Here is a 12,513-nt window from a genome sequence, read left to right as displayed (position 1 = left end):
ACTTAAAAAAACTAGATTCAGGACATATTAAAAATATCTCCAGCCATGTTACCTCTGAAATTAGCCATTACTTCTCTTCAGTCAGGCTGATGCTGTGATGTGTTTATGTCTGCATAAACCACCCTGTGGTCATTCCCTTGCAGGGGACTGGGTGCCAGGATGAACAGCTCTGTTTGGGACCCCAGAGGAGAGGCCCTTTGGGTTAGCAGTAACCCAAATATTTTAACCTGGTTTGGTGGGGGTGTCTATGCCCTGTGTGTGCTTTGTGCTCATGTCTGGCTCCCCCAGGGATGGTTGTTCCCTAATGTTTTTATTATCCATTGGCCAGTTGGAACCAAGCTTGAGGATATGGAGGTCAGAAATATGGGGCCTTCAGAAGTTTTCTGAAAATTAGGAAACTAAGCAGAGGAAGGAGCCATTTCCCTCCCCAGTGAGGGAAAGATTGCATCACCCGCATTTACATCAGGAGCCCCAAGTGGAAGTGGTAATCTCTAGGAAATCAAGCCATTAATTCTGCAGTAAGTTTAGGGATTCTTTATTTATTCTCACCTCCCTTTCCTTGGTGCTATTGTGCTCTGCCAGAACAAATGTGATGCCTGTTGGTGGTGTGGGAGGAGAGGAGAGGAGCAGAGCCATGGCACTGTCTGCTGCCATGGAAGGATCATTTTCACTCCCCAGCCCTGGCAGCAGAGGTATCAGCCAGGGTTGCTGAGGGGAGATGCTGGGGACCAGCTTTTCAACCCAAGTTCTGACTTAACAGAGTAACTCAACCCCATTACCCTTATCAGGCACAGCACTAGGGTTTGTCAGCCTTGTCAAGGCAGGCTGTGAGGGTAAATCAGCACTCAGCAAAGAATTAAAACAGAAGGGCTGAATCAAGACTTTCTAAATAAGTTTATCAGTGCTGGCTGGCAGCTCACCAATGTGAAGCCAGGAGCTTCAGCAGCCCTGGAAGTCAGGATGTGGGAGCTGCAGATGAGAAGTATCACAGGAGCTATTTGGGAAAGCAGCTGTTTGGGGTTTGATCACTGTGCATCATCCCGTTTGCTGCCTTCCCTGCAGCTCACCTGATGTTGCCAGAAGAACAGCTTTGACATACAGCACCTAGAAGTAAAATACACTTTAAATATGAGCGTGTTTCAAAAATACAGATTCATTCAGGTTTTGGGAGTAACGGTTGCTGAGTCATTCTGTAAGAACATGGAAACGATTTAATGGGGAGCTGTGGAAAAATGCCATTCATCAGCAGCACAGGTGTTCAGCCATCTCCAAAATGTTCAGCAGACTGGGCTGACACTCTCCAGACACTGAAATATTGTTCATTAATGATGTTTAACCACTGCAGGACTGATCCTTGCTCATGAGCCCGCCCCTGACCAACACCACAGCAGGGTGAGATAGGCATGGCTCAGGAAAGCTCTTGGAACTGTTAAAAGAATCTTTTAATTTAATTTGCAAAGCTTCATGAGTTTCTTAGTGTTTGTAACTACAGGAAGGGAAAAACTGGAACTGAATTTTGGACCCTGACTGTTTGCTCTTAAAGCAGATGCTGTTTGGTACAGAGACTCCAAATATTTTTTCTGAATTATTGCCAAGTCTGACCTTGTCTCTTCATTCTGGAAGGGAGATAGTGAGGAATTTAAAGGTTCCAGAATCCCTGCTGCTGAACTCCATTCCTTTTAATGAGACTGTTTAGCAGTCTCATTAAAAGCTCTGATTTGATATTTTTCTTCCTTCTCTCTGAATTCAGGCCCTCTGTTGAAGCAGGTGGCTCAGATGAGTTGCAGGGACAAACTGACAAGTCCAAAAGTGGAATTGACAGAACTTATCTGAAAAAGGGAAGATGAAAATAGCCCCAAGGCTGGTTTTGGAACCTTACACAGTTTGCAGAGCTGCAGCTATGGCAGGCAGTGCCAGGGTTGCTTTTCCATTCCCTGGGAGATGGAAACCTGCAGGTGGGAATCCATCCTGAGGACAGGTGTTGGCAGACTGACAAAGGCATGTAGCAGAATGGTGGGAATGGAAGAGTTATGTTTTTCTCTTTTTTAGGTGAGTTATTTATTTCCTGAAAGATGCAGCTTAGGGGACAGCTGATGCAATGCTTGAGTTCAGGCCTCTTCCACCAGACAGCACAGGTCAAAATGGAAGTACTGAAATACTGTTTGATGTTTGATAACATCTGGGAAAGGGAAGGGTGAGATTCATAAAGGCTGTTTAGAGCAGGAGCAGGTGGAGCTCTCTCCTCTTCTCAAGGTAGCCAGCAGGTGAGAGACATGGAGTCATTTTTATCCTGTGTCTCTGTGCTGCAAACCCTGAATCCAGTGCTCAGTCCTGCTGCTGCCTTTTTGGGCTGCCTGCCTTTTTCATATTGTCATGCTGATCTTCCCATGCAGGTGGGAAGGGAAGGTCCTGCTTAACTCTACAGCAGCTGGTAGGAAGGACTGGCAGGTTCCTCCACTGAACACCAAGAGTCCAGCACAAGATAATCAAATCCAAATGCCTTTGGGCCCCAGGTGGAGGTGACTTTGGAGGGCCAGGATCCAAATCCTGATTTGCAGCTTGGTTTCACAGTTGTTGGTGATGTTTTCTTTGAGTTCTCAGTCTCTGTTCCTGTAGCCTTTCAGAAGCATCAGATCTCTGCTGCCTTCTGCCAGATCTGATTCTTTTCTGGTGTGAGATATCCCTGAACAACATTGTCCCCTGTGCCTCTCTCATTTTCTCTCACTATCTCGTATGTCTCTGATTTCCATCTCTTGTTCCTATACCAGTTCCAACAGCTGTCCCTCCTTTATGCTCACTGGCAGGTTTTGCCCACACCTCCCTGCCTGAACAGTTCCATGCCCTCAGACTTGTTCAGTAATCCCTCAAGTGAACCCATGATGCCAGAGACTTCTGACCCAGGGCTGGAGATCCATTTTTCTCCAGCACTAAGTGCACACAGACATTCTCAGGGAGCTCATCTTCCTTTCTGATCTTATCTGCTGCCCTCCTTGACCCCTGCCTCCCTCAGAAGTGACTCCCTGCTGCCTAGGAGATCAAAGTCATGTTTCCTGAAGCCTTCTGGAAAACCCATGTTATCTCCATTTGCTACTTTTCTGTCCCTGTCTCATTCCCTTATCTCTTCCCATTTCTCTTCCTGCCTTATTCACTAAATTTGAATTCTGCCAGGCTTCTGTATTCTTCCACCACGGTGTGTTAACTCACTCAGTCCAATCCCCAACCGGAATCCCTCTCTCAAATCCACCTGGCCAGCTCTTCCCCTGCCTTTCCTCTCAACAGCTGTCCTAATATATCTTACTTGGAATAATCCAGCCCATGTAATCCCTGAGTGTGTCAGCATGGAGACTTTCAGCACCAGGCAGTGATGTCTGTTAGCAGATGGTGAATTAGCTGCCTGGATTTGGGAATCAGCAGTCAGGAATGGTAGTCTGATTTGGACTAAATGTCCCAAACTCCATATTTAACTAGAGAAACAGGATTGCAGGAAGGAGTTGTGCTTGAGATCTGCATTCAGCAGCAGCCCAGGCTCTGGGGAGTGTTGGGGAGAAGCTCTCTGGAATGTGGCTGTTAGCATATCAAAGTAGAGTAAACATGGAGATGATACCCTGCTTCCTCTGCCCCAGTTAATTAAGGCACTCCTCATGTCTCCTTGGATGGGAGGATTTATTAATGTGCTGTCATGCAGGGGAGTGATGGTTTGCTGAAAGGGAGGAGCCATTCATGGCATGGAGGATGTCACGCTGAACAAAGAGCAGATGTCAGAGAGACAGGGAATTTCTTTTATCTCCTGCTTTGCTGAGATCTTAGATCCCGGTGTTTTATCATAAAAGCTTAGAAAAGTAGGGCTGGAAAGAACTTCAGGTGGGCTTTTAGTGCATTCCCTTGCTGCAAGGCAAGATCAATGGTGCCTGTGTCACTGATGGATATCTGCTCCGTGGGGCTGAGCAGGGTGCTTGTTTCCAGCTTTCTCTAAATCCAGTGAACACCACACCTCTCCTCAGGTATGGTCAGTGAGGTGAATGTTTGTGTTTGTGATCACAAGTCCTGGTGAATGCCACTGGAAAGGAATGTGGTTTCAGAGGTGCCCGTGCCAAACCTCTGAGGGTTTCCAAGAGTTGTCTGCTCTTATAATGCAGCATGAATAATGTTTTTGTAGGCATTGGTTAAAGGGATCTTCTCGGCCAAAAAAAGTGTTAGAGCATCTCTCTCTCAGCTGTCTCATCTCATTGCATTTGGTGTCTGAAACAGCTGTTGCTGGTGTGGGTGAGGACAGATATTCCTGAAGCTAGGAGAGGTCTCAGTCTCTAGAGCTTTTCTACTGTCTGGGCAGCCCCCTCTGCCTAAATCAGTGAATTAGCAGAGTGTGAATCCAATGCAAATAACCCTGGAATCAAGCTCTTGCCGTCTTGGGGAATGGCTGTGTGTGGGCAGGTTGGTAAAGGAGCAGATAAATGATTCATCCATTAAACTTGTAAAACCTCAGGAGGGTTCCCAAGAAACACAGAAGCCCTGCAGAAAGACTGAGAGGTGAAGCTGAGGGTTGGCCGTGCTGGGGAGGGGATTCCACATGCTCCATTAATTGCTGTCCTGCAGGGTAATTAAACAGAGAAAAGGAAGATAGCAAAAGCACTCCTTTAAGCTCTGCTGATTAAATCTTGCTGCCTCTGCAGGTTTACAGACATGAAGAAGTCTGGCCTCACAAAGGTATTTTTATCAGGAAGGTACTGAGGAGGGCAGCTGGTTTAGGTGTCAGGTAATTTGTTTGGAAATAGGTGCAGTGCACTCCTGCCTGGGCTCCAGTGTGGGATGAAAGAATTGACTGAGAAGTTCTGTTGAACTGTGAATTATGAGCTATAAATAGCTAAAATTTGGGTGTTTCTGCCTGAATCACAGTCGTTCCACGAAGACTAAGGCACATGGTTGAATCTGGCTTGTTCAGCTAGAGCCCTGGTCTTGTGGAATGTTACCCAAGGCCACTCATTAGATCCTTGGGTGTCGTATCAATATTCAATGCCAAGTATCTCTCATTATTCCTAATAATCAGAAAACTATCTCCTGCCAGAGGTTTTGAGCATTTCACTCGTTTGTTCTATGAGGACCTTGTGTTCTGAGGAGTTTATCCTTGTGAGCTTCAGAAACATCAGCTGGCACTGTGACTGTCAGGGAGAGATTTGATCTGTTAGTCCTTCAGGGTGAGTGTAATGAAAATCAGGAGATTCAGAAAGTACCTACACTTTGTGTTTCAGCTGTTTATTTTTCTTGCTGGGCTTTTGGGATTCTGACAGCAGTTGTGTATACTGGAAATTACAGTGTTTTCAGAGGAAGAAGTTATTTTATTGGGCACTACAGGACAGCTGTCTGAGTTCTGGGAAAGTTGTGCTGCATCCCTGCAGGTTGTGGTGAACAGAGTTTTTACAGGGGTCATCGTGAAATTCAGGACAGGCTGTATTCTCCACAGGGAGAAGAGAATTCTGTTCTGATGGGCACATTTGCAACAAGTTGCCCAGGTACAGAAAGTCAGGATCTGGTGGTTAGGATTCTCAGGAGTCCTGGTTGCTTCCATCAGCTGGTCCATGGCATCAGAAGCTCTTCCTCTGTAAAGACTTGAGTTCAAAATACTGTGACTTGCTCTGGTGTGATTATGAGCTTGTTTTCCTACCTGACTGTAGCTGTGTCTCGTGCACTGGGTGGTTGCACTGTAATTTCTGTACTTGTGGTTCATGATGAGTGTGTTGTTTCCTGTGTGGTTTTTGTTAAATGCAGTAACAATGAAAATTATTGCTAAGGGAAACAGTTTCCATACATGAATATTAAACTCTAATGGAAACCATGTTGTTACTGCAAGATTAACAGAAATTGGCATCTTGGAGGACTATCCAGCATTAAGCCAAATTAATCTGTGCCACTAAGATTGCACGTCCAGCTTTGAATTAGGACATTCTCATAAATGAAGGAACAGCTCACCCTGTTCACTCTTCTGGATGATCCCTATAAACCAGACTTGGCCTGCAGGCTCAGTGGTGACAGCCTCAGCCTGTCTGTGTTGTATGTGCTGGAGAGGGCCCTTCCATGGATACAGTTCTTTTTCACCTGGATACTGCTGGCTCTTGAGACCTGTGTTTATTCAGCTGTAGAACAGTGTTAGTACCTATCTTGGAGGCAGTTTAGTGGGTTTCTTCTTTAATGTTTCTTAAATTTTGGAACCTTTTCTATGTAGGCTCTGTAGAAAGGGAGAAGTATTTTTCATTTTTAGTATCACAAGCACTGAAAGATTCCCTTGGTGACTGACTTGATGTGTAAATACAGGCTGGGCATCTCTGTCAAACATATCATTGCCATTGAGTGGAAAGGCAGAGCATGAATCACTTCAGGGTTTCCTGATTTTACTCGTGTAGGATGTTAAGAGAGGCTACAGGAATGTAATTGATGGCAATGTGTGAGCTGCACAAATTGAAAATCATGGGAGGATGAGAAAAACATCAGCTCAACACCAAACTACTAATGATGGGGAATGGGAGCTTCGCTGTGAGCATGTGGATGTGCAGGGAGTCTCTGTCTGTGCCAAGCAGACTTCAGGACTGGGAGTTTGGCTCCCTTCCCAACAGCAAATACATTGAGCAGCAGGAGAGCCAGCCAAGTTTTAATCAAGTAAAAGTTCTGTATCCAGAGGTGGTTGGCAAAAGAAGAGATTAAAGTATTAGGAGTGCAATGAAAACAAGACATTAGAGAGTTGAAAGCTGGAGTACCTGGACAAACCACTTGCTGAGTGAATACTCCAGAGCCATCAGGAGGGAGCCCCAGGTGTTTGGAGTAGGACAAAATGGGAACCCACACACCAGGACTTGCCTTCTCCCAGCTTTGGCCATCCATGTGGCAAGTGTGTAATGTCCTCATGCCTTGCTGGGCTGGGGGGAGAGATGGGATCATTCCCCTTGGAGATACTGCTGGTGGAGGGCTCATAGCTGGCAGGAAGGCCAACAGCTGCAAACTGTTTATGTATGACAAGTTTTTGGATAAATGTGAGTTTACACAGTTGCCTGTGTCCCAGGCTTTGCTCTGGAAGTGCAGATAGCTCTGTGAGTCCAAGCCCGAGCACAGAAGTTATGGGCTGTAATTATGTAATTTCTCAGGAGAGAAAGGAAAAAAACCCTCGTGCTTGGTAATAGTAAAAATAGTAATTGGCTTTCCTTTCCCTCTTCCACTGATGCTCCTGCTTGACCTCTTTTATATATTAAAAATAGATTTGTGATAATTGCTGACAGCATATCTGAAAGATAAGGACATTTTTCCCCCAAAGAAAGTCACTATCTGTATATGTGCAGAGGCACATGAGAAGTGTGGGGTTTTCTTAAAAAATAAAACACAACAATCCCAATTCAGCTTCCTTCCTTATTTTTCGTTTTCACACGCACCCACCTGTCTCACAGACAGGGCCAGAAGCAAAATTACCAAATAAAAGCATTTCCTCTTTTATTATTCCCAGCCTGGTAGAACCATGGCACGCCAGGATTTTCAGAAACATGTCAGAATTTGTGAAGTTTTTATTCCAGTTCTGCAGACTTGAAAGGCTCAGATAAAAATCTGGAAATTTAAGAGGCAAACAACAGTTTCCATTCATCCCAGTGAAGACATAAATCATGTTAATGCAGCTACCAAGGCATTGTGCTACTCTTGTTGGTTAAAGGTGTGTTTTTCTCTGCAAATCAGTTTTGTGGATCATTGTACTGGTGTACAAAAAAGTTGCATTTATGTTAATGGTTCAGCTAGATTTACTGAAGATCTGGAGTATGTTTGCAGATCAGTAATTTATTTGCTGTTGATATTCTGATGAGAAGAATTAATGCTAAAATGTATTGGTCCAAAGGAAAATTATAGTCTTAGGAAATAGTTTGATAGAAAAAATAGATTTCAAAAAGGTTTTTAAAGCAAGCTTTTTCAGGCTTAAAATGTGATACCAATTTGTTATAACTGGCTTGCTGTTCCAGAATGACTCTTATTAATAAGCACTCAGCAGTTCACGATCTGGGCTTCTTACTGAGTTCATTCCATGTACTCCAAAGGTTTCTGCTCTTCCAGGATTATGAGTTTCCCTGCCCAGTCCATTTCTGTAATAATAAACTAATTTTAAATGGCTACATTTTTTTAATTGATCATTGCAGATATCATAAAATGGCCACACAGGATTCACATAAAGCACTGAAAATAGCTAATAAAAATAGATGACTAAGAGTCTGTCACTGAGCCACAGTCTCTACTTCTTTGACCACTGGTGGATGTACAAGTCCTTAATCATTACTTTTCCACCTTTGAATACTGAGGGTTTTAGCACAGAGCAAAAGCCAAAATAATAATGTGGATATGCATTGCCAGGTTCAGTGGGGATTAGAGCCACTAAACAAAGACTTCAGGAGAATTACTATTTGGGATAATGTATTTGACATTTTAATTGGTATTTAACATATTTTAATATATTGGCAGAATTCTAGACTGTTCTGCTGCACCACACCTCCCAAAAATGGGAATGTTGCCCGCTTCCATCTCCATGATGGCAAACATAGACCCAGCCTCATTTTATGAAACCTCTCAGAAGGAATTTAACGTTAATAATTTCAAGCAAAACTGGCTTGCCTGATTGACCCCTGAGCCTGAAATGCAATTGTTGCTCCTCAGTTAAAACCTCATGTGTCAGACACAACTGGGCACAGCTGAATGGAAGATAAAGCTGGAGTAATCAGGTTTAGTAGTAGGACTAAAACACTTTTGGTAAAATCCTGCTCTGGTCATTTCTGCCTAAAACTGCTGAAAGGGAACCAAAATATCTCTCCCTATTCAGTAAAAGTGTCTTTCGGCTGACTCAAATACTCAGTTTTGGCTTCCCTTTAACCAAAAAGGGGCACATTCATTGGGCCACCAGGTGTGTGTGGACTGAGCTTGCAATCTCAAAAGTCTTTCCCAAAGAGGTCTGTTCCTTCCTGAGCAATTCCTTGACATCCTTTGGACTATTCTGCATGTAAGAAGCAAGTCAGTCCAAGAAAAGTGCTGAAATCCAGCATTTTAGGCCCTTGATTTAAAAGGTTAAATCTCTCTCTCTCTCTCTCTCTCTCTCTCTCTCTCTCTCTCTCTCTCTCCCCCCCTCTCTCCCTCTTTTTTTTCCTGCTTGTGGTATGAATCTGCCCTTTCACAGTCAGCATTTTTAAAGTAAGCAAGTGTTAGTGCCTGATTTCTGCCTTCACTCTTTGCTGCAAGTGCTGAAGTAAAAGGCTGTTGCCCATCCCTTCATTCCATCCAGAACACCCCTGGCAACTAATATCCACATCCTTATTGTTGTCAAATCTCATAAAAAAAGAGCTGGACTTCTTCCAGGTCTAAAGTTTTACATTTGCACCCTGATAAACACAGCTTTGTCAACTCTGAGAGGAAAAGAAAAAAGGAAAACAGGGAGATAGATCATGGCTCCATTGCATGGTCATGGTCTGCTCCTTAAAGGCAGCTCCAACCAGGCACCCCTCCATGGAAGCAGTACTGCAGTGAGGAAATAGACTCCTTGAGTGCTGTTCAATTCAGATAAAAGCAGATCTATCCACTGGGACACGCTGTGGTGCCAGCACAGCATTCCCAAGTGCAGTGGCACTTTCAGCAGGGGCCACTCTGGCTGCAGGAAGGGCAGATGAGGACTATTGTTTTTCCATAGCAGAGGTTCCACGCCATAACTTTTGAATTCCTTTTTGGCCTCAGCCTCAAACTGTTCGTGGTGCCCACACAAACAGGAGAATACTGTGCATGGATCAAATCCTAAATTCCACTCAGTAATAGGAGACTTGTGCCACCTACATTGGCTTTGTGACTCACCAGCAGCACTTTGCCAGCTCTCCTGGCTCTGACACTCTCGCTTTCTTTTGAGCATGAAAATAAGGGAAAATGTAAGATCCTTTCAGAGTCTCTGCTTTATTGTTTTATTCCTGCTCCCTGACTTCATTCTGAAAATCAGAACTCCATTTAAATGCTTGCTCAGGCTCCTTCACTGCATCTTCTAATGCTGTAGTAGAGGATATTAGTAGACAAGTTTAGATGAATTTTTGGGTCAGTGAAATTATTTTTGAGACAGTTAAGTATATTTTCCAACAAAAGCAGTGGAGGTGAGTGTGTTTTACTTATTTCCTGTCCGACAAAACACTGGACTGATTCTTCACTAGGGTGAGGAAGAAACTACTCAGATGATCTTGTATGGAAACTGCTCTAATATTTTTCATCCTGGCTGCATTTTTGATCACTTTGTTTGTTACTGCTGTATGCTTTGAAGGAATGAGCTTTTTTCTGGTTCTGATGGGAACATTCTCTGTGTTTGTGTTGCAGGAATTGCTTACCTAGGAGGAGTCTGCAGTGCCAAGAGAAAATGTGTTCTTGCTGAAGACAACGGTCTCAATCTGGCATTCACAATTGCACATGAACTTGGGCACAAGTAAGAACTTGTCCTTCTGTTTCCTTCTTTTCTTATGCCACTGCAGGATACTTTTATTTAAAGCCAGACAAGTGCAATTACTAGAGTGGTGTGTTTGTTATGATTTCATAAATGTAGCACATTGATTCATAACCTAATTTTCAGGAGGCTTATGTAAATATCCATTTTAGCACACAGAAATCTTTCTAGCTGTTCTTCCCCTGTTTTCAGCTCTGTTCTGATTCTGAGTAGCACAAAGAGGCCTCAATCTCTTAAATGATTGACAGTAATAGAGACAAATTCTGATTTTCTTTGCTGTGTAGAGTAGGTCCACAAAACCAACGTGAGCCTCAGAATCTTTGAACTTGCTAAGTTTTCTCTGAAGTTCAGGTGTCTGTGTCAAGGACTTTAATAGTTAAATAGTTTGGTAATGGTTTCATCTCTGCATGTGAAATAATCTGCTGTGACTGAAATGGTAAACATCAGTATTTTGGAAATGCCCTTAGGCAGAATTATTTGATCAACAGAAAGAATTCCTATAACATGATTTATCAGCTCAATCACACCTAAGTAAGACACTTTGAACACACTGGAAAAAGGAGGAAAGAACGTGACAAGTCCTAGTCAGACAGCAATTTGCAGAATGAGATTACTGGGTACTTTCTGCAGGTGACTTTGGAGACTCTTTCAAGCTGCCTATAAATATCCCATGGGCAGAAGAAAACAGAATTGGCTGGAAGAGTCAGCTGCATCCTTAGTGCAGATAATGAGTTAACCAGAGGTCAGCTCCACATTCCCTGCTCTCCAGGCCCACTGTCACTGCACTTACTCATAACACTGATGAGCTTTTTCCTCTTTCCATTGACATCACTCTGGTTGCAGTGTCACAGTTGGGCTGTGGAAGGTACAGAATTAGGCCAGGAACAAAGTTATGCAGGGGGCAGGACTGTGCCTGGGGGGTTTTCAAGCACTCTTTCCTTCAGTCTCTCTGGATGTAAGGTGGGAAATCCCAGCTTTGTTCCTGCAGTAAGAAGTTGTGCCTGAGGTTTTTCTGCACCCTTCCTGCAGCTCATGTGTCTGGTGTATCTTCCTTTCCTGCAGTAAGAAGTATTTCACAGCTAAGTCAGAGCCAATGGAGCGTGTTCAGGTTCTGGCCAATCTCATTCCATGACAAATAATTACTTTATGGCAATGTATTTCAAAGTTGCATGGAGGATATTTAGGTTACCTACCAAAAATGAATCTCCTGTTCACCCTCCAGTGACACCAAAGGCAGCTGAGCCAAACCGAGGGTGGTTTCAGCAGAAATGAAGGACATTTGGTTTTGGTTTTATTTAGATTGCATGCCAAGATGTTAAACTGAGCCTAAACTTAATAACAAATTAACCTGTGGGTAGTGCTAAGGGAAATTCAGCACTCATCTTTGGATGGGCCAAGAGCAAGAGGGAAAAATACTTGAGCTGCAGAAAATCCAGCTGTGTGAAAGAGTGAGACTGGTCTGCCCTGGTGTTTGCCAAGTTTCTCAGCAGAGCTGACAAGCCTCCTTCTAATAATGCCTTTCAAAAATCCCCATCATAAATAGGGGATGTAATGCTTTCAGATACAGCTCTCCATCTGTGCAGAAAATTGCCAACTCCATTTTCTTTTCTGAGGGCAGTTTTGGTGGTAAGACAGACCGCAATGTCTTTCCTCTGCTGGTTTTCTTTCTTTGCCTTCATCTTGGAAGACTATTTCAGGAGTACTGGAGGGGTGTGGGGGCAGTAAGGGCCAGTTTAGGGACCCAAGGCATGGGGGTAATGTGGCTCTGGGAGGGCACAGGAGCCAGGAGGGCTCCAGCTGAAGGTTGTAGAAGCTGTTGGGAGGATTCTGCTGCCGCAAGTGTTTGGGGACATGTTCCAGGTTATCTCACTCCACAAGGAGCTGCAATTCTCTGTCACACATTGGGGCAAACCCTTCTGCCCCCTCTGCCTTGCCACCAGCAGCCTAATCAACCCCCAGTGCTGTCAGATCAAAACAGAGGGGGGAAATGCCCTGTCACACTCCAACCTGAACAACAAAATCATCCCTCTGTGCTG

At 44.0% G+C, this 12,513-nt stretch overlaps 1 protein-coding gene across 2 annotated transcripts in view; it reads left to right on the top strand.

The window, feature by feature from the left end:
* The window catches only part of ADAMTS17 (ADAM metallopeptidase with thrombospondin type 1 motif 17), a 159,133-nt gene that overhangs the window by 48,508 nt on the left and 98,112 nt on the right, over window positions 1-12,513 (top strand). For both annotated transcript variants that reach the window (XM_038146789.1, XM_038146790.1), the window contains exon 8: window positions 10,354-10,459. In XM_038146789.1, coding sequence (XP_038002717.1) covers window positions 10,354-10,459 — 106 coding nt within the window. The remainder of the gene's footprint in view (window positions 1-10,353; window positions 10,460-12,513) is intronic.

This window comes from Motacilla alba, chromosome 10, assembly GCF_015832195.1.
Source record: "Motacilla alba alba isolate MOTALB_02 chromosome 10, Motacilla_alba_V1.0_pri, whole genome shotgun sequence".
NCBI classification, from domain to species: domain Eukaryota; kingdom Metazoa; phylum Chordata; class Aves; order Passeriformes; family Motacillidae; genus Motacilla; species Motacilla alba.
The sequence above is the reverse complement of the archived record's forward strand: the minus strand, read 5'-3'. Positions and strand labels throughout refer to the sequence as shown.